Source organism: Calidris pugnax, unplaced genomic scaffold (genome assembly GCF_001431845.1).
Source record: "Calidris pugnax isolate Ruff unplaced genomic scaffold, ASM143184v1 scaffold44, whole genome shotgun sequence".
Lineage (NCBI taxonomy): Eukaryota > Metazoa > Chordata > Aves > Charadriiformes > Scolopacidae > Calidris > Calidris pugnax.
This window is the reverse complement of record NW_015094506.1, coordinates 30,019,809-30,045,948: the sequence shown is the minus strand read 5'-3', so window position 1 is coordinate 30,045,948 and position 26,140 is coordinate 30,019,809. Positions and strand designations below refer to the sequence as shown.

The 26,140-nt window shown below is 36.5% G+C and overlaps 1 protein-coding gene across 1 annotated transcript in view; it reads left to right on the top strand.

Annotated features, from left to right (window-relative positions):
- Positions 1-26,140, top strand: part of DOCK4 (dedicator of cytokinesis 4) — a 174,206-nt gene that overhangs the window by 43,090 nt on the left and 104,976 nt on the right. Inside the window, exons 11-13 of the mRNA XM_014963343.1 lie at positions 1,748-1,880; positions 3,415-3,503; positions 17,871-17,996. Coding sequence (XP_014818829.1) covers positions 1,748-1,880; positions 3,415-3,503; positions 17,871-17,996 — 348 coding nt within the window. The remainder of the gene's footprint in view (positions 1-1,747; positions 1,881-3,414; positions 3,504-17,870; positions 17,997-26,140) is intronic.

The window sequence follows — 26,140 nt, the reverse complement described above, 5'->3', positions numbered from 1 at the left end:
TTTCATGTGTACTGTTAATTGAGCTTAGATGCTCAATATTAACAAGATATTTTGTTACTATCACAAAACAAAATGAAAGTGTCAAATATGAACTGTTTTAAGATGATGGAGTTGTCACTGGGGAGTCCATTCTTGTTCCAAAGACAGTAATTTCAAGCATCTTTTGTTCATAAAAAACTTGACTGGAAATTTAATGTACCTAATTAGCATATAATATTTGATGTATATTTGAAATTGTTCAGATGAATTTTGTCTTCTCCCTGACCCTATTTAAAAGGTGGAGAGGGAAAGAAGTGGAGAAAGTCTCCTAATAATTTTAATACCTGGTGTTATAGACAGATACCGAGGTCTCTAGAACAAAGCAGAAGAGAGGAAAAGTGTACTTTTCTGTTAGATATTTATTTTAAGAAGTTATCCTCTGAGCTCTATTGATGTGAAACAATAATCTTTGGGTCTGCTTGTGACCTCTTAGATATATTGTTTTCTTTGTAACCTGTCTCTGTAGTTGCATCAGTGCACTACTAAATATAACCTTTCTTCCTATTTTTGAAAGGTATTTTGATTTGAAATATAGTTGCTGTAACTTATACCGCATTCAGAAATAACTTGTTACAAAGTAAACAATATTTTACAGCTTTGAGGAATAATTTTACTTTGCATTTTCATGCTGTTTCCATGTTTCATTAGAATATTAAATATTGTGTTTTAGTTTTATTGACAAGGGTTGAGAAAAGGTATGGTAACCTTTGATGTAAGAGATACTTGGTAAGAATAAATGCTGTAAAGAAGAGAAAGGAGTAGAATTTTTCCTATTGTATAGTTTTCAAATATATTCTTAGTCAACTTTATAAATGAACCACTGAAATATTAAAAAGTTAAAATAAGATTTATATGCTGCATGGTATGAAAATGAACAATTACTCCTCTAGCTGCTGTGATGCATAGGGATATTTGGAGGAGGCATTGCCCTGCAGCAACTGCAACCAGAGGCTTTTATTTTCAGAAATTAAGACTTGGTGGGAAAGATACATAGCTCACAGTGCACAATTGAATAAAATCATTAGAAAGAGGGCAGTTTCAAATGCCAGGAACACAGCGAGAAGATTGATCAATTTTGACTTAAATCAAATAGAAAAGGCTAGGAAAAATATTTTGTTTCAAATCTGTTTTCCTTGGCTACCTTCTTTCTTTCCCTATCATAAATTGTTCTTCTGCCCTTTGTCATCCCCGTGTTTCATCTCTACTTGATTTTTTCTGCAGCTGGTCAATTATCCCCTTGCTAGCCACTTGCCTGTTTGGAAGCAGCATTTGATTACTAAATTTTAATGGCTTAATCACAACACCTCTCATATAAATCATGGGTAGCAACAACCACAGTAAAATAATTCTTATTGGACTGCAAGTGTTGAGCACTCTGTCATGTCTGAACGCTAAATTTAATTTGGTGGTGTCATGAGGGTGCTTTCACTGGGTATCAGAAAGTGTTGTTTGTTGAGTGGAGGTCACGAGAGGATGAGCAGAACCTCTGGTCTGGGACCTTTCAAGATCACCACGTATTTAGTGGACTTCCTGTACCATTAGTTATCCTAACCTGGTATAAAGATGGACCAGATTTGCAATGAGTACACTTGGCCTTGTCTACTCGGAGCTGTCACCACCAGAGCTGGATTGCTCTCCGTCTCCCTTCTGTGGTTTTGAGAGAGACTGTTCCATGGATTATGCATCAAATATGTATTTTGTTTGGCAGGACGAATGGGAGCTGGAGAAAAGAAAAATGCCTGCAATGTACAATATAGACGACCCTTTGGTTGTGCAGTCCTCAGTATTGCAGATTTGCTGGCAGGAGATTCAAAGGATGACCTCGTCTTAAAAGTGTACATGTAAGGAATGCCTTTTTCTTAATTTTTAGAGGTGTCTTAAAGTCGATTTGCATCGGAAGCAGTGGTGTTAAATGCAGTGTAAGTAAATAAAGTAAATAGGTCTGCTCCTTTCTGTTCCCAAAAAAAGCATAGTAGCTAATTTCTATTTTTTTTTGTCACAGTTTAGAAATTTTGCCTAGTTCTACAGATGTATTAATAAATTGGGGTAATCTAAAAGATAAAGGTTACATCCTTTTAGATCTTTCTGTATTTTTCAGCACATTTTTCACATCATTGTAAGAGGTTCGGGGGCGCTCTTTTTATGGCAACATGAAGTGCTTTTAGGGCTTGTTTAAATGCCTTGTGCTGCCTGGGCAGCTAGTGCAAGTACTTTATAACTACAGGAGAAAGCAGGCAGAGTATCTTTTGTGAAATTAAGCAATTATATAATGGGAATAACAAAAGTGTAAAAGGCAGCTAATGCTGGAGAATGAAATATCAAAAATAGATTTAAAAATGAATGCTTGATTAAATAGTGGATTTGGAGTGATAGTAATTGGAAGAAAGTTCAATTTTCTAGTTGTAACAACACAGTGCATGTAATGTCCTGCTGTTTTGTGGGGTAGTCAATTCTAAGTACATAAACCTGGGACACACATTGCAATGCACAGGAGGAAGTTCTGGCTCTCCCAGGGCTGGCACTCAAATCTTGAAGGCATGGAATTCTTTCAGGCAGCCTTTCTCCTCTCTGTATCCCTCTGTGCTGAATTACAGCTGCTGGAATCAGTGCTGCGGAAAAGCATTTTAGTGTGGTAGTGGACATGTGGGTTGGCTTTTATTTAGACTCCCAAGACATTAAAGTGAAATAAGTGTTAGCTGTTGGTTAACAAATTGTCATATATATATATATATATTTATTTTATTTTTTTTTAAATCATGCCTGTTTGTTTTAAAATAGCAAAAACAATGAAAGAAGAAACGTTGCTCAAAACCAGATTGGATGCTAAGACTAACTCCGGTCTAAGCCATGAAAAATGACCATTAGAACATGGTCAGTTTTTCCTTATGGAAAAGCAGATATTTTCTAAATGCATACTGAAATATAATTTTCTTTTCCACTGCCTGCCTGCTGAAGATCACATGCTGGTTTAAATAACTTTGAAGTGTACAGCAAAGATTTTTCTGTCTCCTAAGACCACCTCTGAGTCCTGTGTCTCCTTTTTGTTTCACAAGATAGATTTCTGTGTGGTTTAGTGCTGAAGAATAGATCTATACAGATGATGAACTTGGTCACGGCTGAGTTCCTGAGTGTAATTGCTCATATCTTTCTCCCACCCTTTGCCACACAAGGCAGATATTTCTGTGATGCTTTTCTCAAATGGTGAGAGCACTCTCACCCTTTCCATTGAGATAGGTAGTTTCATGAGGCTTTATTAACTCCTATTGTGTTACTAGTTTAATGAAAAAAAGAGGACTTGTTTAGAGAGATATGGTAAAGCCGATCTGAAAAACTAGTGCTCCTATTCTAGAGTTAAGAAAGTTATCATTTTTCTAGGTGCAACACAGAGAGTGACTGGTATCAGATCCATGAAAATATCATTAAAAAGCTGAATGCACGTTACAACTTGACAGGCTCCAATGCAGGTAAGTTGCCACATTTTTACTTGCATTCTTGGGGTTTTCTTAGTTTGCAAATGAAGTGGCTCTATTTTAGAGGCACTAACATCTATGAAGGAAATATTTTTTCACATAGAGAAAAATACTCAGATGAAAATGTATGATATTGCTGTTCGTGTGCACATTTAAGAAAAAAAAGTCACTGAATTTTCTTCAATTAACTGTGTACTATAAACTTTTATTTTGTGCTGAGGAGCTGCAGTTTGCTGCGTGTGGGACCGATCAAACTATGATCTGTGTTGCTTTACATTTCTGCTTCACATTTTCATCATGAATATAAAACTTGCCATTTACATTGTATAATAAACTTCAGAAAAAAATTAACTGGGAGCTACCAGTCCAATCTGCATTCCTATTGGTAGTTCTGCATTCCAGCTGAGCAAGATGCAGAGTTGCTATTTAAAAATTTACCAATAATCCTCCATAGTCAGCTATATGTTACTGTAACTGTCATCAGAATAAATTCAAGTGTGAGACTTAAGAAATGGGAGTCAACTGACCTTTGTTATTGTGAGATGGTGGTTTGACCCATAGGAGATGTTGAATTTACATTTGTTTTGTTTTGTTTTTCCAATACCAACTTTTAACTTTTTCTGAACGGTGTCAGCCAGGGATACAGTCAAACTTGGAAGGAAACCTGGAATGGAAGCTTATGAGTGTATTGTCCTTGTATTCAAATATTGTTTTGTCCCTGTGAAATGTTAATGAGTTGAAATATGACTGTAGAAAAATGTCATGTGAATTAATTTTTCCAGGTTGTACTGTAATACCTTTCATGTAGTAGACATCATGCTTCTTTAACTTGATTTCAAGCATAACGATCATCTTGAAAATGTATGTTTAACAATCTTTAGTGGATAACCAGGAAGCACATAAAAGGTCATGTATTTATCAAGACTGAAGTTATATATTTAGCCATTTCTAATCCTATTATTTTCTCATACGGAATCTAGCCACACATATATATGTATTTAAGGTTTAGAATATCATGCATCTTATTGGACAATAAATATAAAATTCACGTAGTGAAAATACAAAAGCACATTACTGAGTAAGTATAATGTTGGGCTTCTTAAATATGTTAACCATATCGATGAAGAACAACATACTCTTGGTCATTCTCATTGTCCGTGTAATTCCTGCTTACTCTATGATACATTATTATCTCATTCTCATGAAAGAAAAGTTCACAGTTAAATACTCAGTTGTCCTAGGAGACATTGGATAAATTTGAATACTCTTAATCATGCAAATATTCAACATGAAAGACACGTGGGACATTATTTTTTTTCCAGATTACAGGGGGCTGGAAACTAAAGCAAGCAAATTGAAGGTCAGTTACATTTTGAAAAGGGCTGTCAGGGGAAGGAGGCAAAGAGAGAATAGCAGCTCAGAATTCCTGTAGTGCATATGAAGGTTGGAGAGGGACAGAGGAAATGTTTATCTACATACATAGTTTATCTACACGATAAACTATGAAAGGTTATTTATATCACACACGTGAAATTTTTTCCCTCTGACTGCTTAGCAGCCTGGAAAAGCACTTGCAAGGCTTTAGCAATGCGTTCAGATACTTCTGCTGACACCTCATGGAAAATATTGTTGTTACACTACTTTCAATTTTTTCCTTTGTTGTCTTTTTCTGAATAAGTATTGAATGGCTGGTTCTGAAGCTTCATTAGCCTTGTCTGCCACCTTAAAAAAAAAGGAGAAAGTCTTACATTACAGAAGACATGGGTCTTTTCTGTCTCATAGGAACCATTGTAGGTATGAGCCACATGTAAGAAAACTTGAATTTTTAGTTTATATCGCACTTGCCCTCTTCAAATCATGTTAAAAAGACATGTAAACAAATAACAGCAAAGATTCTTCAGGCTATTGTCTATCCCCTAGGCTTGCTCCCTCTTCAGATTCTGTCTTGTATAGTTTCTTTCAGCTCAGGAGATTTTCACACAAAGTCTTTAGTTTCCACAAATTGTCATCTCACACTGCTGAAATAGCTTATCAGAGGTATGTGAAATGTATAGTACATATCTAGAAAACAGTTACTGGCTTATCTCAAATCATATAAAATCATCCTTTATTTCCTTATAGTGTATTTTAGATAGTGAAGCCTAGCCAAAGTCATCGCTTTTGTATCAAAGTTTGGTCTTCTCTCAAATGTCAAAATCTCTTTGTAGGGTTTGCAGTGTGAGTCGTAGTTGCAGATTCCTTGGGTATGGCTGTGAAACTATACTCTGGACCTTTCTTGGGACTACAATGAACAGACAGTATTGGATGCGGCCGCTTTTCTCTTTAGTAAAGCGGGCAGTAATGCACAAAGTGCCTTGTAAACTGCTATCGATCATATAATAGCTGCTTCATTTGCCTACAGAATTACTGTGCCATGAGTGAACCTGTTGATTTTTAAAGTGGTTTGAAGTGCATTTTAGGACAAGGGGCAAGAGAACAAGATCAAATCTGGTTGTCATTAGACACAGCTTTATCTAAAAATAAAGAAATAAAAGTCAGAGAATGCAACTCCAATTGTACGCACTTATGCAGTGTCATGGATTTCTTTTTTCTTCTGATTTTTAATATGAATTTATCATGTGCAACTTGATATTCTTGTCTGTGACACTACCTTTTGTTTTTCTCCAGTTCTTTAGACTTTCAAAAGTTGAAATGTATTTTTTTTTATACAGCACATAATGGTGGAAGGAATGTCTGGTAATTGGAGCAGTCTTTTATGTTGAGTGTTTGGAGCAGTCCTTTGGGCTCTGAAGTAGAGGGTTCTTGTCCACAAAAATTACCCACTTACAACTGTGAGCAAGTTACACAGTTAAGCGGTGATGGTCCTTATTCTAATCCCTACATAAATGCCATCAGCATCTTCCAAGTACCTCCTTAGGCACAAGATCTTTCCACAGGCACCTAAAGCCTAAGGTAGCTTCAATTTCTGCTGCTGCTTGAAGTTGAGAACAGGTGAGTAGCTGGGTGCACCCAGGACTCTTGCACCATCAGGATACAGGTGGGCTGCATTTAGCTTCCTGAGCACTAGGCTGAAAAAAATGCTGGAGAGGGTCACTGTGACTCTCATGCCCATGCTATTTCAGGGAATACTAAATATTCACTGGGTTTACCATCGAAATTTACTCCAGTATTCTTTAAAGACAGAAAATTTCTTGGTTCAGACTCTGATTTGGAAAAGGATTTTCAGTCTGTCTCACATGTCCCAGATGAGCATGCTAATCAGTTGGCTCCTCAGACTTCCCTGCAGCAACTATTCAACTTTGTATACAATCACAAAATATTCTTTATACCACAGGGAAAGTGAAAGTGGCTCTCAAGCCTGCCAAGTAGTACATGATTTTCCTAAGTGTGATCTGTATTCGTGCTCTCTTAGCATATCTTACAGAGGAGAGATTTAAACTTTGGTCTCATGTTATACATTAATGTTGTTCCCAATGAATTCTCCTATAATACTAAGAATTGATGAAAAATGCACTGCAGCTTCCTTTTTCTTTGGCCTCCTTTGAGAAGAAGGACTGGATGGCTTAGTTTCAAGGGGATGAAAGACATTCCTTTTTGCTCTGCTTTTTACTTTAGGTTCCTAGGATTCTCATGTGTAAGCTCCTGTGTAAATGCCGATTTAGATTCCTTTCTAACAAGTCTTGAAAAGCTTTGTGTGCCTGATGCAGTAAATCTTGAGAGCCGAAACAAGGATACACATGGTTTTCACTTGTTACAACAAAGAAGGTGAAAATCCTTTCAAATCCTATAAGATTAAATTACTGGTGTAAGAAATTATAAACGTATCTAGCTGCTTTTTAGCTTTAGACTCTTCTGTGGATTCCACGAAAATAGCAAATGTAGTGGGAATGTCTTTTCTCTGCCATTATCTTGGAATACTCAGATGAACTAGACAGTGACGTAACCTAATTGCATGTTTACTGAACTCAGTGTGGTGCGTTCTGTGGTAGCAATGCCAAACCTACATTGCAACTCCACTGGAAACACCGTTAATTACATGTTAACTTTAATTGATGGGAGGCCCTTAAGCTTTAGAGGAAACACATTCAAAATGGTGGGATTTCTCTTGCTACTCTTGGCTTGAGCATGATTTCCTCTGTTTTTAGGGTTTTTTTGGTTTTTTGTTGTTGGTTGGTTGGGTTTGGGTTTTTGGTTTTGTGGGGGTTTTTTTGTTTGTTTGTTTGTTTGTTTTTCTAGTGTGGTGGCAGTTGTGATTTTGTAACTGTTGCATAGGAGGTCAAAATACAGCTCTAGAAAAGTCTACATAAATCATATACTCTTGCATACAGTTTAGGTCATAAAGAGAATAAAATCAGAAATTACTGTATTGTATCTAGTAGTTGGCAGGAACATGATTTTTTAAATATGATGGAGGGAAGACCTGAGCAGGCAGGTTAAGACAAATCCAGGTTGTGGTTTGATTTGTAAAAGGTTGTCTTAAATCTGTCAGCCACATTCTGTTAATTTCTTTTAAAGAGAAAGATGCACAAGTAGGTTTTTAAAATGAATAATTTACTGTTAGTAATAAATTCAAACTTGTTTCCACGTATCTGCGCAAAAATCTGCAGGCAGAGGGTTATCTAGAGTGATGTTGCCTATTGAAAGGAGACTGGTCAATAAATGGGCAACTGCACAGTGCCCTGATTGAACCATGGAGGACTCAAAGCCCATATTGTTGACAGATGTTTTCTAAGAATCCCATCATCAGGAAGGGCAAGCTGTTATCTTAGAGGGGAAAGTTATTCATTAAATTATACAGAAAGTTAGGTTGGAAGGGTCCTTAGGAGGTTATGTGGTGCGACAATGTGGAACCAATTTCAAAGTGGGATCTAACTTTTTTGCGGTTCAGTGAGATTGCTCATTCAAAGGTGAATTTCATTACACTGCTATCATTTTAATTCAAACAGACCAAAGTAAGTTTCATAAAGCAAACTTGGGTTTAGGGAACTATTGTTACTTTGTATGTGTTCTTGTTTCTTTGCCCAGCACACACCTCAGTTGGTACTAAGTCTCAGTCTAGCTCAGTGGTTGTGTAAGCCTTGTTCAGAGAAGGCACAAGGTAGAGCAATCCAATGCATGAACTCATCTGACAAGAGGCAAGTTCTGATACAAGTATGGATTCTAAATATTAACCTACTGAAAAATGGGTTTGGATTTCAAACTGGGCTCTCAAGTGAAGGAAGTGTTCTTTGTGACTAATAACTGAAATAACCAGCATGACCACTGTCTGCTGACTTCTACAAGAAGCTGCCACTTTTGGTCCTCTAGTCTACTCAGACACAGGAAAGCGAAAAGCGTATTCTTTCCTTAACACCCATCTGTTTTAAAATTTATATAATATTAGCTACTAGAGTGAAATTAAGGAGGTCTTTCTTTGCTTCTGGAGAAGTTTCAGCTGCTAAAAAGGAGTAGTTTAGCACTTGAGAAGCTGTAGGTATGGATGCTCAGCCTATCACTTCCCCTCTTCAACACTGTGACCCTCTTCCTTTGCTGCCAAAGCTTTGAGGGTGCTCTTCTCCGAATCCCAGTGCAATGGTGTTAAAATGTTAATGTTAGGTCTTAACAGAAGCTGTCAAATGAATGTGCCAAATTAGTGTGATTTGTTTTCCATTTGCCTGGGAGAACTAAAAAAAGTGGGATGGGGTGCCTAGGGAAGTCACTGAATCACCATCCCTGGAGGTAGACTGATGCTTAGGGATAGGTTTTGACAGTGTTTAGGTTGATGGTTGGACTTGATGATCTGAAAGGTCCTTTCCAACTACACAATTCTATGATTCTATGACTCTGCGGCAATGGAGGCAGTTGGATAGAAACTGCCAGTGATATGTGCTTTGGGGCATTATATGTCTTTCCATGCCTATTTACCCACATTCAACAGCTTCTTGGCACTCTAATAGAATTTTTTCTCCATGGTTATTGTCAAACACTGAGAAATTAAAAAAACAGGCAGAAAACCATGTACTTTGCCTGCTTCATCTTCTATTTCACAAAAAATAATCTTGGGCTTACAAATTGGTTGATATGGAGGGGGAAGCCTGTAAAAGTCATTGTTTACCTTGCAGTAGAAAAACTGCAGAGGTCCTGTAAAGTGGTATAACTGAGGAGCATCATTTTTCCATTCTTTGTATGATGAATAACTACAAGAGTTCAAATATAGCAGGGAATTGGCAGCTCATTATAATTTTACAGAGTGCAGTATTTCTAAGAAAAGAACTGTGGTAACTTAGAGTAATTTCTAGATACAAGAAGTCGTGTGACTATGTTTGTGTGACACGTGACACTACCCTAATAGTTCACAGTCTTACCCTACTCAGGGTTCTTGAGGAGGGCTTCTTCCTGTGAATCAGCATCAGAAATGACAGATGGGAAACAAAATGTACATTCCCTGCTGGGAGCAGCTATGATTGTTGGCCACAAAAAGGAGGCATAGTGGAGAGGTGAGTGCAGCAATGGCTGGTGGAAAACGAGGAAGAATGAGGGCAGAAGTGGTAACATGCTCAACAGGGAGGATGAAACAGAACAAACTACGTATCTTTTAAGTAAGTCCTGGGCACATGATTAATCACATCAAGCTACCCCCTGCATCTGTGCTCAGCTAAGAGGAGAAGATCTCTGGTTGTCTGTTCTCAGCAGGGTTCACAGATGTGTCACTGGTGCACTGAAATGTATTTTCTGTCTATACATCACTAACATTTAAACAGCAAGTGCATTTGTTTAATTACTCCAGTTCTATTACAATTTATTAATCTGTCAGTTTTAATCTTTGTTAGGTATTGTGACAAGGAGATTATATGTATTCCATTTTGATGTGTTTAAGAGTCAGTTGTCACTGAAAGCTGCCATTTGAAATACGTTTAAAATATGAATAGGGCTCATATGCGCTTTACTAAGTACACAATGTTTCTCAAGAATCTTTGTTTCTTAAGATTATTTGGCCCTGAATGACAACTTTGACACAGAAAAAAGCTGGTAGAGCAGTTTTTCAGACAAGGAATTGTAGAACTTTACTTTTTCAAGTACTTTTTACAGGGTGCATGATAATGTTTGGCAATCTGATGTTAAACTCTTTCCTTAGATTCAGGGATAAGCAAATCTTTAAAATATGTAGCCTAATCTAGCATAAATTATGGTAGTTTGAGGAAAAGATATTAATCCTCAAAGGTGGCAGACTTATAGACCGGTCAGATGTCATTTTGTATGTTTTTACAGTGGTTCAAGCTTGTGTTGTTGTTTGTGAAAGTTCTGGCTTTACTATAAGAGCTTAAAAAAATCAAGGTAGATTTTCAGTGTAGTTATCTGTAAGTGTCCTTCCTATGGCATGATTTGTAGACTGTGCTGGAGATAAGGGCTCTAATAAAGTTAAATTCATATTGAGGTCTTGGGTGTTGCTAAAAGACTTGTTTTTGGAAAAGAATGAAAAACGTGCAGCTGTGATACTGTCAGGGAATCTTCTGTCCAGTTGAAGCTGTTCATGACTTGCTGTTCATTGCAGTACTGCAATTATGCACTTGATTGTAGAAATGGCACTCAATTTAACCCCAGAACTTCCTTGCTAATGCTACATAGTGAGAATAGCTGGCTTATATTTGCATCTTGGAGTTGGATTATATCTTAGCAGTGAGGTTTTTATTAGTGTTTTCCAAAAATTCAATATGCTTGTTACTATTAAGTAGTGTTGACTTTCTTTAGTTTATCTACTGAAAGAATAAAAAGTCTTAAGACTACTTCAAATAATAAATTATAGAACATTCATGTGTGGATTTCGCTTCTTCAACAGTTCTATTTACAAATTCATTACAAACTTTACCTGGGCGTTTCTGGTGGTGGGGATTTGTTTTTTAAAACTTTCTTTAGGTCCCCGTTAAACATTGACTGTTTCTTTATTTGAAAAGAGACACATAAGTGGAATGCAGGTAGCTTAATTTCACACAAGGGTGTGAAAGCTGTTTATGTGGCAGAAACTGACTTCATGAAGGAGAAAATAACAGGCGTTTCCCTGCAGCCTTTTTTCTGTTATTTGCACTAGAAGCAATATAAAACACTTGTAATAGTAAAATTGTGTCTTTTATGGACTGCCTAATAGTCTAGTTAACAAAACAGTATGTAAAAATGCAATCATAAGAATTTTTTGAGCAGGGTGATTCGCTTTTGCTATATACCAATGTGCTGTGGAAAGCAGTATTGACATCCTGTGCACATTGTTAATAGGAAGTGGCATTGAATGGGCTTAGTAAGGTAAGAATTGGAGAAATTCTTGCCAAGGTCTTTACTGTCTCTATAAGGAGGCTTGACTAGGTGCTTATAATAGTCATTTAGCCTTATGGGCCTTTAACCTTCGTCTTGTGGTGATTCTGGCAAGAAAGACTTGAGACTCTGCCATCTCCCCTGTGAAGCAATTCCAAGCCAGTTTTCTTGTGATAATATAATATCATTTGCATTTAAGTGTTTACGTTCCATGAAAATAAGAAAAAACTCCCAACTTTCTGTGCTTGAGGGCATTTCTAACAAAAGCCATAGAGAAGAGCTCATTTAATTTGTGAGCTCCAAGAAAGTTGTCAAAATTCTGCAAACACTGTTTTTCTTGCATTCTTTTTTACTGTGCTAAAAAACAGAATTTAAATCTGAGGAAAAGAGGAAGAGTTTGGAGTTTCCTTTGAGTAATTCAAAGTAACCACAATCAAGTCTTTAACAAGGCCAGTGAGGATTGAATTTACCTCTCTTTTTCCTCTCTGCTCCCAGAGTGTAATCTGTGGGATTTACTGCATAGGTTTTGCTGTGGTGAAATTGCACAAGCTTTATACAATTATTTTTCCCAGGTCACATTACATCAATAAATCACTTGTTTGCCAATAACAATGTGGAAATCTGCTGGTATAATCTTTGCAGTGGTAATTCAGACAGTTTAAATACTACTAGAAATGGGAACACCTGTATGCTTTCAGAATACTTTTAACACCCTTAGGCAGCTTTATTTGGACAGATGCCTTATTTTATTACATTTCTTAAAATACAAACAGCGCTGAATATCATTCTGTCCAAGTCTTTTTTCTGTCAGCTTCCTGAGCAGCTGCTAGACATTTTCTTCTTAATATGATCTAAGATCCTCTGCCGCCAGTAGATAGAAGCTGAATGTAAATGCTTTCCCCTTCCCCCCACAAGCTCAAATGCAAATAAGTGGTCTGTAAGCATAATGAACAGTTGCCTTTTGTCATAACTAAATGCAGAAATCAATAATGCAGTATAAAAGCTGTTTTAAGGTAAAATGACAGCTCTAACAAAAATCTGAAATGCTTATTCAGCAACTTGTCAATTTTCTGTATTCGCTTTCATCTGAGTGATAAAAATAATCTTCGGTGAATTATGGTACAAGTTAATTGTGAGAAATTTCATGTGCTTGCAAAAGAAATAAAAGCAGATCTGTTTGCAGTACCACACAGAGTTTTGCAGTAATATTTTCAAAACTGGAGTAAATAAAGAATAATAGCTAACACAAGAAGGTTTAATTACCACTAGGGAGGTAATTGAAATTTCTTCTGAGGGGACAAAGCTACACTATGTACCTAATTAAAGAAAATGTGCCAGTCCTTCAGAGACTGGATAATCATTTTCATTGTTAAGTTTTAGCTCTTAATGTTCTAGAAAAGGAAAATTCATAGTTATGAAGTTTTGGATAAAGTCTAGGCCTTATAGGTGGTGTAACGATCATATGACACAGTCAGATGCAGTGTATGTGGCACATTGTAGTTTTCTATTTTGCTTTGTCCATGCACAGCTGTTCCAACAGGAATGCTCTTATTTTTTCCTAAAGCTGATAGTTTTATTGTCTACTGCATGAAATGAGATAAGAAAGAAATGATGTTGACAAACATCATCAGAATGGAATAAATTAAAACTAAAGGATATTACCTTTGTTATGTGACAGAAAATGTATTCATGTTTCCGTAGGAGAAATGTTAATGAATTAATTTGCTATCTCTATATACAAAAAGAATATCTCTGCATTCTTTTGATTGCTTTCTTTCTCCTTGAGTGTCTTCTCCCAGAAATGTTCTCTCCCAGATTGGCTGCTGACCAAATTCTTTGGAAGCCTGCTCTACCTTAACCCTGTCTTATTACTGTCTGGTGATTAAACCTTCCTTTCTAGGAGCAGTAACATTTCCTCTCCACCCCTTCCTTTTTTCTCCATAGAGACAGCTTTAATCCCTTGTAAATAGAGTTCAGTGGCTTTCTGGGCATTATTGTGTGCAAAATTCTGGTTACATTTTGGTGAGGAAGGTGTGGTATCTTTCAAGTAGTTGGTTCCTTTTCATTCCACTTTGTTTTGCTGTGTGTCTGAGGGAGTCCCTCTTCACTTCAATTTGAATGTGCAACCTTATGAAATTCTGAATGACTTTGTGGTGTATCAGTATGTTTTAAATGATGTTAGTTAACTCTAAATGATAGTCATGTAACTTGATTTGTAATAAGGATACAAACTTTAGTCCCTTGTAAAATATTAATTATTCCATCTTTTTAAAGTGCCTCTTCCCCATGACTTTTATTTCAGATGCATCTTTCCTTGGTCATGATGGGTGTCTAACTTTTTTTGGCAAACGTATTGTATTTTTATAGAGCCATAAATATGTGATTGATGTGGCTTGTAACTAGTCACAGGCTTTGTATTTAGTTGACAACACTGTCCTCGTTACCTATCTGGCTTTGGCTGGCTGGATTTGTCTTAGCTGCCTGGAGATTTGTTCTGACTTATAAAAGCATTTATTCAATGACAAAATAATAAACTATAACTACTTTATTTTAGCTCTTGCTTAGCTTTGTACAATTATGTGGTGTAACCCCCTTTGCTACATATGTTTTGTGTTTAATAGATACTTATAACATGTAGTTACTCTCTGTAGAGTTAACTATCTGTAATCCTAGACTAAAATGGAACATCAAAAAGTAAAGACGTGACCATAACTGAGGCCTTGAAAGTACTGGTCTGGGATGATACTAGAGGCCCCAGACCTATGAACAGCTCACCAGTGGCCAATTTCTGGTCATTGAATAGTGTGACCTTGAGAGCAGAGTAAAACCAGTTCTAGGGGAAGCAAAGAGAGCAAAGAACAGATATGTAGCATATATAAAACATTTCATACATGGTGAATGAAGATGTAATGCAGATGTTCAAACTAGTGAAGAAACAACAAGGTGTAAAGCACTTTAATAAACAAACATAAAAATTACTCCAAGAGGAGCCTAGAGGAAGAAGAAATGGGCAACGTTCTACTCGTTATGCCAAAGGACTTGGAATGCTGATAACTCAGTCGCCATACACCAGCTACCCAGGTTGAAACCATTGACCTTAAGACTCCAGAGGTGCAGGGGAAGGGTGAACAAGGGGTAGATACTGGAAAGATGGTGTCATTTTAACAGCATTTTTTTGTAGTGTGTTAGTATAATTGTAAATTGGCTAATAACAGGGCGTTGATTAGACTGTTATAACTTTCATTAGGATTAAAAATAAGGTCCTGACAGTGCATTCTTTTTGCCCATCACAAGATCCTGAATGTAACAAATCAGTGGGAATTCAAGCAACTTGTTCTGTAATTTAGGTGTTGCACATCAGTAAAAGTGTGCATCTCCTGATTTTGGGTCCTTAATGTGGGGCCGGGGGGCCTAGTTTCCTTGCAAAATTAGTGGAGCTTTGATTGTGTTCTTTTTATTGGTTATGTAAAGTCCTTATGCTCCTAACTTTAGCATATTTACCAGATTTATCAGATCTTCTGCTTCCCTTCTTGTCAATTTTCTCTTCATTTGGCAGCAGGATCCTCAGTGGCAAGATTGTTAACTTGAAACCTTGATTTTTGGAGGTTCTTTGGACTTCCTTTTGTGTACATCTTTCCTCTGTTTCCATTCTGGTTTAGTTTCACTCTTTCCTATTATACTGTTTACATCACAAACCATTTTTAAATAACTTTACTATTTATATTCCAATGCTCTTCATTATTCTGAAGAGTTGGAGGATGCATAGCATTTATATTCCAAAGATGTATTTACACTATGGGTAAAATGACTAAACCATGTTTTAAGTGTGTTAACTGAGAGATATTCTGGATGCTTTTGAATATAAACAGATGACTCTTCATTTTCTAACAGTGAATGCTGTGAGATAGAGAGCTCTAATACCTTTCTTACCTTGCATGAGAAAGTATTTCAAATCCTTGACAGGCAGATTATTTCTCCAGTTAAAACTATTTTGCCATTGATGAGGTTTTTTTGACACATCTCACTTTTGAGCTAAATAAAGTTCTTCAATGAAACCTGTGAAATTTGTACACAAAACGGTAGCACGAATTGGATTTGAGGTCTTCAACACTTTGTCTAGAAAATGCAGAAACTTTACTGAGCATCAGGCAGTGTACAATATCTGATTAACACTGTTTTGGTTGATGTGATCTGGAACAATGGCAATTTTTTTTTTTAAGTTTCCAACAAAACAGTGCAATAGGAACATATGGGGGGGTGATTATACATATGTATGTATAACTATTTCTTAAAATATGAAAGAAACAAGACTGGAGGTGGGCTAAATATCCATATTTGCATGAGAGCTACACCCAGCCTTGCTCTTTCCAGCAATAAAAAGCTTTTCAGCTGCTCTAACAGAGTCTAAATTTTGCCTGTATGACTTCTTACCAACCTCATGTACCATCAGCTGGCCACAGTGTGGTTTCTTTTCTTGTGTACACCAACAATAATTGTCACTACTTCATAGAAGTTCTTAACTGATTACCGCAGGACAAATTCCCATTACCAAAATAATTAATGTCCATGCATTCAATACATGAAAATTAAAATAGAACAGACTTCACTGAATGTGTTTCCTTGTAAGATTTACGTACTCAGTTGAAGATGTGTAGGTGAGCTGTTTTTCATAAGAGAACAGAAGTCTGGTCACATTCTCTGGAGTTGTCAAAATAATAAAAGGTAAGTGTAGATAAGAGAAAGAGAATAAAAGTTGTCATGCTAATTAGATCTCTGATCTCTTTAGTGCAGTAGCCTGGACTGGCAGTACTTAGGACAGATTTTTCAAACTCTGATTTAAGAACCATCAAACTTCAAGTGAATTTATTCAGTTAAATAGTAACATGGTTGTGGGGGAAATTTCTTCCAAAGCCCAAAGGACCAATGACCTTGTTCAGTCTGTGTGTACATGTTATTTACTTAAGCTTAATCTAAAGTTAATTATGATTCTTCTGAGCTGTCTGTTTATCTCCAGTTGTTCAGTTTATATGAAGAGTTTGTTTTTATCTTCTCCTTGATCTGTATGTTGACACGTGATATGCTGTAGTAATGTGGAAGGTCAGGGAAGATTAATCTTTACAAGCTGTATCATCCTGACACTTGCCTCAGTGATAATATTTGAAATAACCAAAGAAGGCATGTATGTCATTTTTGTTAACCTCAGCTGTAATCAGAGAATTATAGAATGGTTTGTTTGGAAGGGATTTTTAAAGATAATCTAGTCCAACCCCCAGTAATGAAGTATACTGTTTGCAGTTTATTTGTATACTCTAGATATAGTAGATGAAGTTATTCTTCCCTGGTTCTAGCAGAACAAATATTGGAAAACGATTCTATGGACACCCTTGCATTTTGCATGTCTTCTAGCAAACGTAGGAAAGAGCATGACTGATTAAATCTGATGATTATTAAAAAAAAAAAGTCATAATTTTAGTCATTATGAATTACTGCGCCTAAGTAAGAAAATACTAATTATGCTATATTGGTTTGTTAGAGTTTGTTTCTTCAGATTTTGAATTAATAACTTGTAGAACTTTGTATCAAGTTTAGTGATGCATTGTAATGAGACTTCCACCTTTCTCCCATAGATAGAGACCATTGTGTTTGAACCTTTTCTTGCATGCAAATGAAGGCAGCATTGTGTTGAAGAAAGTGAGAAATGGAAATGGTAGCAAATATTACTGATTGACATTTCTCTAAATGGACATTTTAAAATTCTTTTTCCATTTAAGGTCTCAACCTATCCCTATTGAGATAATTTTGATCCTATGTATCATTGTAGTTAAGTTACGCATCAGTAATAATTTGCAAATGATTTTTCATGGGTAGTTGTTTTCAAGTCTTTATTGATTTCTGGGTGTTGGTACCATTCCCAAATACACTGGGAAAAATTAAGGTGAGTTGGTATTACTGAACTCTCTGTATTTTCTGAGTTCTTAGGAATGCATACATACTTGCAAGTATATAAAATTTAAGAAGTAATGATGACCATAATCTGTTTGAATGGCTTACTTTTCCTTTTTTCCTTTTCATTTTCAGGTCTGGCAGTTTCTCTTCAGTTGCTTCATGGAGACATAGAACAAATTCGGAGAGAGTACACATCCATGTTTACTCATGGAGTATCCATAACAAGGAAACTAGGTTTTTCTAATATTATCATGCCTGGTAAGTTAAAAAGAAAAAACTCTCAATAAGCATCAGAAGAAAGAATTAATGAGAAATTACTTAGATTTTCAACTGCTTTCCAAGAAAATGCTATATTCTTAAACTTTTCCAGAGACTTTGATGTTATTTTTTTTCAGATAGTTAGAAGAAAACTGTGCCCCAGTGGCCACATTGCATTATGTGTTGTATTGTTACTATGTCAGTGTCAAAAGGACATACAGCCTTTTTTGAGAGATGGAACCCCACTTTGTAGAAGTGAAAATGACTGAATGCAAGACTGCTGAGCTCTATGCAGAGAAAGAGATAACCAGCAGAACATTATGTTCTTAGAAGATGGTAGCTTTCTAAATAAGGATTCACAGAATTTCAGTGACACTGTACAGCTTCTGGTTTCACCAGGTTTGTGTCTCAAATACTGGAAATGAACATACTGAAAAAGGATAATAATAGGGGCATAGAGACTTTATTTTGATTATATGATATTACAAAATATGCAAATTCTTAAACAGATACTAAGGAAGGTAGAAAGAATGTGTCAATATAAATGTGAAGAAGAAAATAGAGGAAGAAGTAACAGTAATATCTATAGTGCCATCCCTGAAATGAAATTTTCAAAAAGTTGAAGGAATTGCTGTAAATAATAAGGCTAATGTCTCTTTAAAGGAAAGCTTATTTACAAGTGGACTAGTTTGGCACAATTATGATGATGTGTTGCTGCTGAGAAATGTTGCAGGGAGGAGCATCTTAGTTTCAGCTGAGCACACACACAATGCCTTGACTCTCTCAAATGTAAATCATCCTCATGACTTGCAGATTTTTAATAAAGAACACCTCCTTATAAAGATCTGTCTTTGCATTCCTGTGTACCTAAGTCAGAAGTAAACTAAGGTTCTGAGGCAAGAATAAATAAGCTTTAATACTTCACTAATCAAGGAGGTCTTAAATAGGCATTTAAAACTCAGTAATGAGACTCAGCTTTAGCTACGGGCATGTATTTCTCTTGAACTGCTGCCTGAAACTTGACAACTGAGAATTCGCTCTTGTGTTCTCACTGCCAATTAAACATCTGTCCTTCTACATCCTTGATCAGTACTGCTAATCACTTAAAACATGCGCAGAACACAAGTTAATAAAACAGTTTTAGCATTATAATGAAAATGCTCTGCTGCTGTCACTGTGATATTTAGAACAATGAAATGCATGAGTCAGCTGCCATTTAATTTAAAGGTAAATTATATATGTATGTTTAATGGAAGCATTCAGTTGAAATCTTATGGCTTATTAGCTAGGGTCTATTTGTTGTATTACTGTTGAATTTGTAATTTGAATCAAATGAGTACTGTAGATAATATGGCTGCTAACAGTAGAAGCAGTTTTAGTGAGCACACTATAACTCCAATTAAGAAACCTTTCTCCATTTATCCATGATTTAGTGACCTTCTGCTCTGTGCTATCAGGTTTTCTAAGTTCTATAAATACCTCTCATAACCCCTCGCTTTCCAGTTGTGAAATAATGTGAGGTACTAAACTGCAAAAACCATGTTATAGTAGAGTACTGTGTAATCAGCTGCTGGAGGAATTTCTCAACTCAAATCCAAAGGCTTGGGCAGGCTCAGCTTGTCCCTTCTTTAGTTAAAAAAAAAAAAAGGGGGGGGGGGGGGTGTTGTAGTGTGCTGCTTTCTCAGTCCAAACGTACACATTCCTCAGTTTAGAAAAAGTACAACATTTATTCTATGTTTACTGGCATAGAAGAGGTTTCTCCTAAAGAGAAATAATCATCTTACTCTTGGAATAACAAGTTCCAAGGGCTAAGCAGAGCAGTATGCCCTAGGCGCTGAAATGCCCGCAGGAAGCTAGCCTTTGAAATGCTTTTTTCTTTTAAAGCTCCCCTTTCATTTTGTTTCTCTTTTAGTGTCTTTTCTCAGAGATAAATTAGAGAACTTCATCTTTTGCCACTGGAAATGGTCATTAATTAGATCTTATTTTATATTTTTGTTGAAAGTAAGTATATTGCTGTGGCTAATTAGCACTTAGGTTAGGGTACTGAACCAGACTCTCTTGAATTATTCAAGAAGAAATACTTCATGCTGCTAAACTGCAGTATCTCTTTTATAAATGCCATATTTTAAGTCTCTGTCCTATTCTGGTGCATTTAAACTCTCTGTGACCTTCGTTTTTTGTCATACCAATCCTTTTCTTCTCAGTTTTTGCTGTAAAAAGTAACTATGATCGGCATACATACCAAACTAGAATTTTGTTGACAATAATAATGCATGTTTTTATAGAGAAATGCTTTTTATATCACTGGAGCCTGACAGGGTGAAGCCAGAGAATGTTATTTGCAGGACCCGTGGAATTTTTTAATGAAGAACTCCAAGTGTTTTAGGAAATGAAGTAGATGGGTAGAAAAAAGCATATGATCCAAAAGGCTGTGAAATATAACTCTAGCTGACAGAAGAAGGACAGGCAGAGAAAGTATCATCTTGTGAGTGGAATCGACATGCATTTTCTAGGTTTAACCAGGATTGAAAGGCAGATTCTATGCACCCACTAGTAAACTCCTTTCCAGCGTCCTGGTGTGGCCGTCTGCAGATGCACACGCCAGTATTCTCAGAAAGCTTTGTACAGCCTTGAAGCACAACTGTGCTTACCCCCTAGATTTCTGTGTTCACCATTTCCTGAAAGGTATATAAAATTTATATAGTATTACTTGGTATATAAAATTACTTACTTAAACTATAAAATTACTTACATTACTTAGTATATAAAATTTAGCATTAAATGTTTACGAGTATACTATACTTTTGGACCAGTTAGATTAACGTACATAACAGGCGATGGACCGTGAAAGCCCTTATGCATTTTTCTATACATTTACCAGCTTTTTTGCTATTTTATGTAGTGCACTCTTATGGAGTCTGTTTCCAAATTTGACTTACAGCATCTGTATCGGTGCATAACTTCAGTGCTGCATATGCTCATGTGTTGTAGCACATATGCATGTACATATTCTTTCGCATCTTTGTGGAAGATATCTAATTCCATGAAGAAGCCTGATCATTAGTCTGTGTTGTCTGGGGTTTTTAGAATTGGAATAAACCCTAGCACAGCTGTTTGTCTAAATGAGGACTTATTGGAGGAGCCATAGTAAACAGACTCTAAACTATCGTGTGGTAAGCATTCATATAGCTGCATATCTTCTTTTCTTGTGCTTATCAGACCAGAACTGCACCTGCTTTACTTAAGCTGTATTGTTCTTAATAGTGCTAAGTCTGTTAGTGGTAGGATTTGTCTTGACTCCTTGGTATATGCAAAGCCAAAACCCATTCAGCATGATACACTAGCACATAAAGTAAAGCAATCTCATGTGTTTCTGTAGAATCCTTTTTTCACTAGTTAATTAGGTTAGGTCCAACCCTTATTTCCTGGAACTCTGCCTACAGACTTACTCTATGCAACATTGTCTACAATATAAAGGTAATTTTTATTTAAAACAGCTACAGATGCAAATTTAAAAGGCTTTGTTATCTTATAGAGGGCAGCAGCTCACCTCCAAATATCTTAGTCCATAAAAGGTACTGCAGTGTATAATCTATTGGCTTGTTGGCTGACATCTCAACAGATTTTCACAGGTGGACATCAATTAGCTATAGACATTCTTTTTCAGTTTATGATCAGAACTGCTGTAATCTGATCAGTTTATGATTTGAACTTGGTTTATAATCCTTCCCTCTGAATGTTTTGGTCCTCTCCTAATCCTGTGATATAATTTCACAAATAACACAGCTAAAGACTTTACATAAAGCTGCAGTATTGATTTCTGTAATGGATTTTCATACTTTCAGACTTATTTGTCAAACAATAAGTCACATTTTGTTTCTCAATGTAATATCTTTTTTTTTTTTTTTTCCAATTTCTGGTCATTCAGTAGCTGGGATGAGCTGCCCAGGATGTTGCAGTGCTTTTCAGTTTCCTACATTATATTTTCATATGTTTAATTTAGGAAGAATAATTTTGTGGTGTTTTTTTACCATCACATCTGCATGGCTTTGCATTTGTCAACTTTTAACCTCGTTAAATATCCTTTAGCTGTACAATTAAATCTCATTAGAATCCTTCTTTGAAAGCTACTGAATATACTCATTACTCCTTCAGCTGGATTACTAAAAGGTCTTTTATTCTTTTCATGTGCAAGTACACGCTCTCCAATCTTTCTTACTTTCTATTTTCAGAAGATTTAAAAATGAAACTGGAACTAGAATCTTTGTCTTTTTATACAAATGATCTCACAAAATGTTATCCCTGTGATAACATGCATTTTTCAATGATGTAATTTTGACTAGAAGCATATTCCTTCTTTTAAAGCTTAGAATAAGAGTGTGGAGAGCAAAAATGTAAAGAAAGCTATGGAATCTGTCAGTGATCTCGGACTTAGTAAAAAGTTGTTGATTCTAGGAAAAGAAATATACATCTAACACACTTAAGGATTTTCTCCCACGAGCAGCGGTATGATTTTTTCCAATCTTTTTATCCTGTATGGAGTACAAACAGCCTAAATTTAACACCTGCCACTGTTTACTCTTCTGATTTCCAAGAACACAGAAATATGTATTTTTAATTACTGAAAGTGATATTGCATGGATATATTAGTTACACAAAATATGTTTAAGCAATATTGTGAAGTAAAGACACTCTGAATTTTGACCTTTCATGAAACTGTAGTACTCTCTGGGGAATACCCTCTGCTTTCCAAATCCTATTTTAATACTGTTTTTAAGCTTCCATCCTATCAAAGGAACTATCGTTTCTGCAAGTCACTGGAGAAAACAAAGATACTAATACATGACTACATACTTGGTTAGGCAAGTGCAAGGAATTTCTGTATTGTTTTCCTTCTCCTCTCCATCTCCCTGGTCTTATTTTCTTGGTTCGTTAGGAACTGAAGGAAAAATAGAAGAGAACTATGGAAAGAGAAGAAAAGCCAGAATTTAATTGAGCTTCCCTTGATTTAAATTCTCTGGAAGTGGAGAATAGGGAAAGGGGCCTTCTGAGTTAATAATATTTGGAAGAGTAAGCTGTCTTTCTTTTGAGCATAGTATAAGTACTAGTGACGCATGTGAAGTCTATACAAGGATAGTTATGGCTTGGAAGTCTTTCTTCAGTAAAACAGTCAAGGACCACTAGCAACCTCAGAAGTGAATGATTTAGCTCTGTAAAAATAAATGGTCTTTCAAAATTATCTTGAAAATATTTATATTGTAGTTATGCAAAGTCAACAGGTCAAAGTTTTCTGTTAAAAAACATGCAAGTCTTTTATTCCCCACTTGTGGAAAGTAACTTATTTTATACCTCATCATTAAAAGGAAGAGTAAAAAAAGAAGTCACAGAACAATTGGATCTTACCTGGCAGATTTACAATCCATTTGAAATTTTAAAGCGTTACAGTCTGAGAACCCCTTGTAAACGAGCATTTTATTTGCTTAATCAGCTGTTTTCTGATGAGCGTTTCTCAGGGCTTGTTGAGAGTTTCTGTAATAAAGCTGATAATACAAAAAATGTTCTGTTGAAAAAGGACAGTAGGGTAACTGAGAAAAGGAATCTGTTTGTTCATCTTTGTCTTTGATTTAAATGCCAAAGCTTACTTCATCCAATAGTAAAAAGGCAGTAGTGTTACCAGTCACAAATGCTCCCGAAATTCTAACACATGCTTTAATGTTTGCCTTATATAAAGAAGAATATCAGTGAAAATATCTTCCCTGGAAAAAGGGAAACGTTGCAGCCATTTTTAAAATGGGTAGAAAGGAGAACCCTGGGAACTACCAAACTATCAGCCTCACCTCTGGGCCTAGGAACAGGTCCTCCTAGAAGCTATGCTAAGGCACATGGAGGTCAGGGAGGTGATTGAACATAGCCAGTGTGGCTTCACCAAGGGCAAGTCCTACCTGACCAACCTATTGGCCTTCTATGATGGAGTGACTATTTCAGTGGAACAGGGAAGTGCTACAGATGTCATCTATCTGGATTCCATAAGGTCTTTGACATGATCCCCCACAGCATCCTTCTCTCTAAATTTGAGAGATGAATTTGATGGGTGGACTGTTGAGTGGATGAGGAATTCCTCATTACAATGGATAGTTATTGGAGGAATTCACCAATGCCATAGTGGGATCAAGCGCGTGCTCAAGAAGTTTGTGGATGAAACCAAGCTGAGTGGTGCAGTTGACACGCCACTGTGACAGTAGCCGCACAGCTCTTGTCCCATGCTATAAAGTATTCTAAGGAACTTTTCTCAAAAACTTTTTGCATCCATAAGATTTACATCCTGGATAATACAGTTTTGTTTGTGCCACATCCAGAGATTTTCAGTCTCTACAACTGAAATTGTTCTAAGAGATGTTCTAGTCATGTTTAGGGTATAAAACAAAGCAACTCATTAGCTTGAATTTTACAGATATGTAAAGGAAAAGGAAGTTTCTCTAAAACAAAGTATGTTTTCTGCTCCTTTTCAATTTGTGGTTCTAAAGGACCTATAATTCTGAGCAAATCTTTCAAAACATCAGTTCCTAACAAAAACTCATAGTGAGTTCTGTGTAATTATTTTTAAATTAGTGGCTGCTGTCAGGACAGTTTAGATTTGCACACTGAAAGCTGTAACTATCAGAGATGCTATCTTATTCAAATACAATCACGCTGTGTTTTGTTCCAGTACTAAATAATCAAATTGGAATTTATTTCACTAGAAAAGTTTTCAAGGATAGCTGGCTAACTAAACTCTCTTTTCTTTCTAGTAGACAGCTACCTTTGATCTTTGACATCTATCTTCAGTTTGAAAACCCTGTTTAATATTAATATACTATAAGAAATTCTACAGTTCTAAATGTGGTTGGAATATGAGAAGTCTTGTTATAATACTTGTGTTGCAATTGTAACACAGAGCTTCCTCAGTGTAAGTTTAGAAACAGTTTTGTGATGAAGGAGCATTACTTTGACACTTAGGTACAAATGTTTCTAGCAAAATAAAAGAACAAACAGTACATTCATACAAATGTTCTCCTGACACTTCTCCTGATCTGACCTTCTCCACGCTAGTGATTATTTGTGTTGCTGCTGTCATCTGAGGTTCAGTGGAAGCATTCAGACCTCTCTGAGCTGTGGGATGCTGTTGTATAGGTCCCATTGCTGGGAATACACCCACAGCAGACCAGTGGTTGGAGGTCAGGAGCAGCAGGTCCTGAATAGTGGTGATGCAGCCTCTTATCTATGAAGGAAAGGCAGCCTGCTGAGCCATCCCATAATAAAACTGTGTGGTGGAGATAATAGGACCCCTGAGCAGGCATTGTCATTTCCAACCTGAAAATTACTCCTGGCTCTTTTCTCTTTACTGCTTACTTAAAATTTGTGGTTTATGGTTGGCAGTTTTAGGTAGGCTGAACCATAGAATTGTCAAGGTCAGAAGGGATCTTTAAGATCATCAAGTCCAACCATCAACCTAACACTGACAAAACCACCACTAAACCATGTCCCTCAGCACCACATCTACACGTCTTTTCAATACCTCCAGGGATGGTGACTCCACCACTTCCCTGGGCAGGCTGTTCCAATGTTTGATAATTCATTCAGTGAAGAAGCTTTTCCTAATATCAAATCTAAACCTCCCCTGGCACAACTTGAAGCCATTTCATCTTGTCGTATCACTTGTTTGTTGGGTGAAGAGACTGACCCCCACCTCTCTCCAGCCTCCATTCTGGTAGTTGTAGAGAATGATGTGGTCTCCCCTCAGCCTCATTTTATCCAGGCTGAACAACCCCAGTTACCCCAGCTGCTCTTCATAAGACTTGTTCTCTAGACCCCTCACCAGCTTTGCTGCCCTTCTCTGGACTTGCTCCAGCACCTTAATGTCTTTCTTGCAGTGACCTCCATTAGTTAAGCATGGAATAAGTGTGTCCTTCAGCAGTCAGTCTTGTGTTTGTTTTGCAACTTTAATTGGCTTTTCCTCCTGCTCCTTGTAATTATGTCTTTCATGTAATTGGTACTGATCATGTCTCTGTTCTCTGCTCCTATTCATCCCTTGGACACTTCATTGCTAGTTGGACTGAAGTCATGAAACTGCTTCTGTTTCTTCTTAGGTCAGAAGCCTTGAGCTA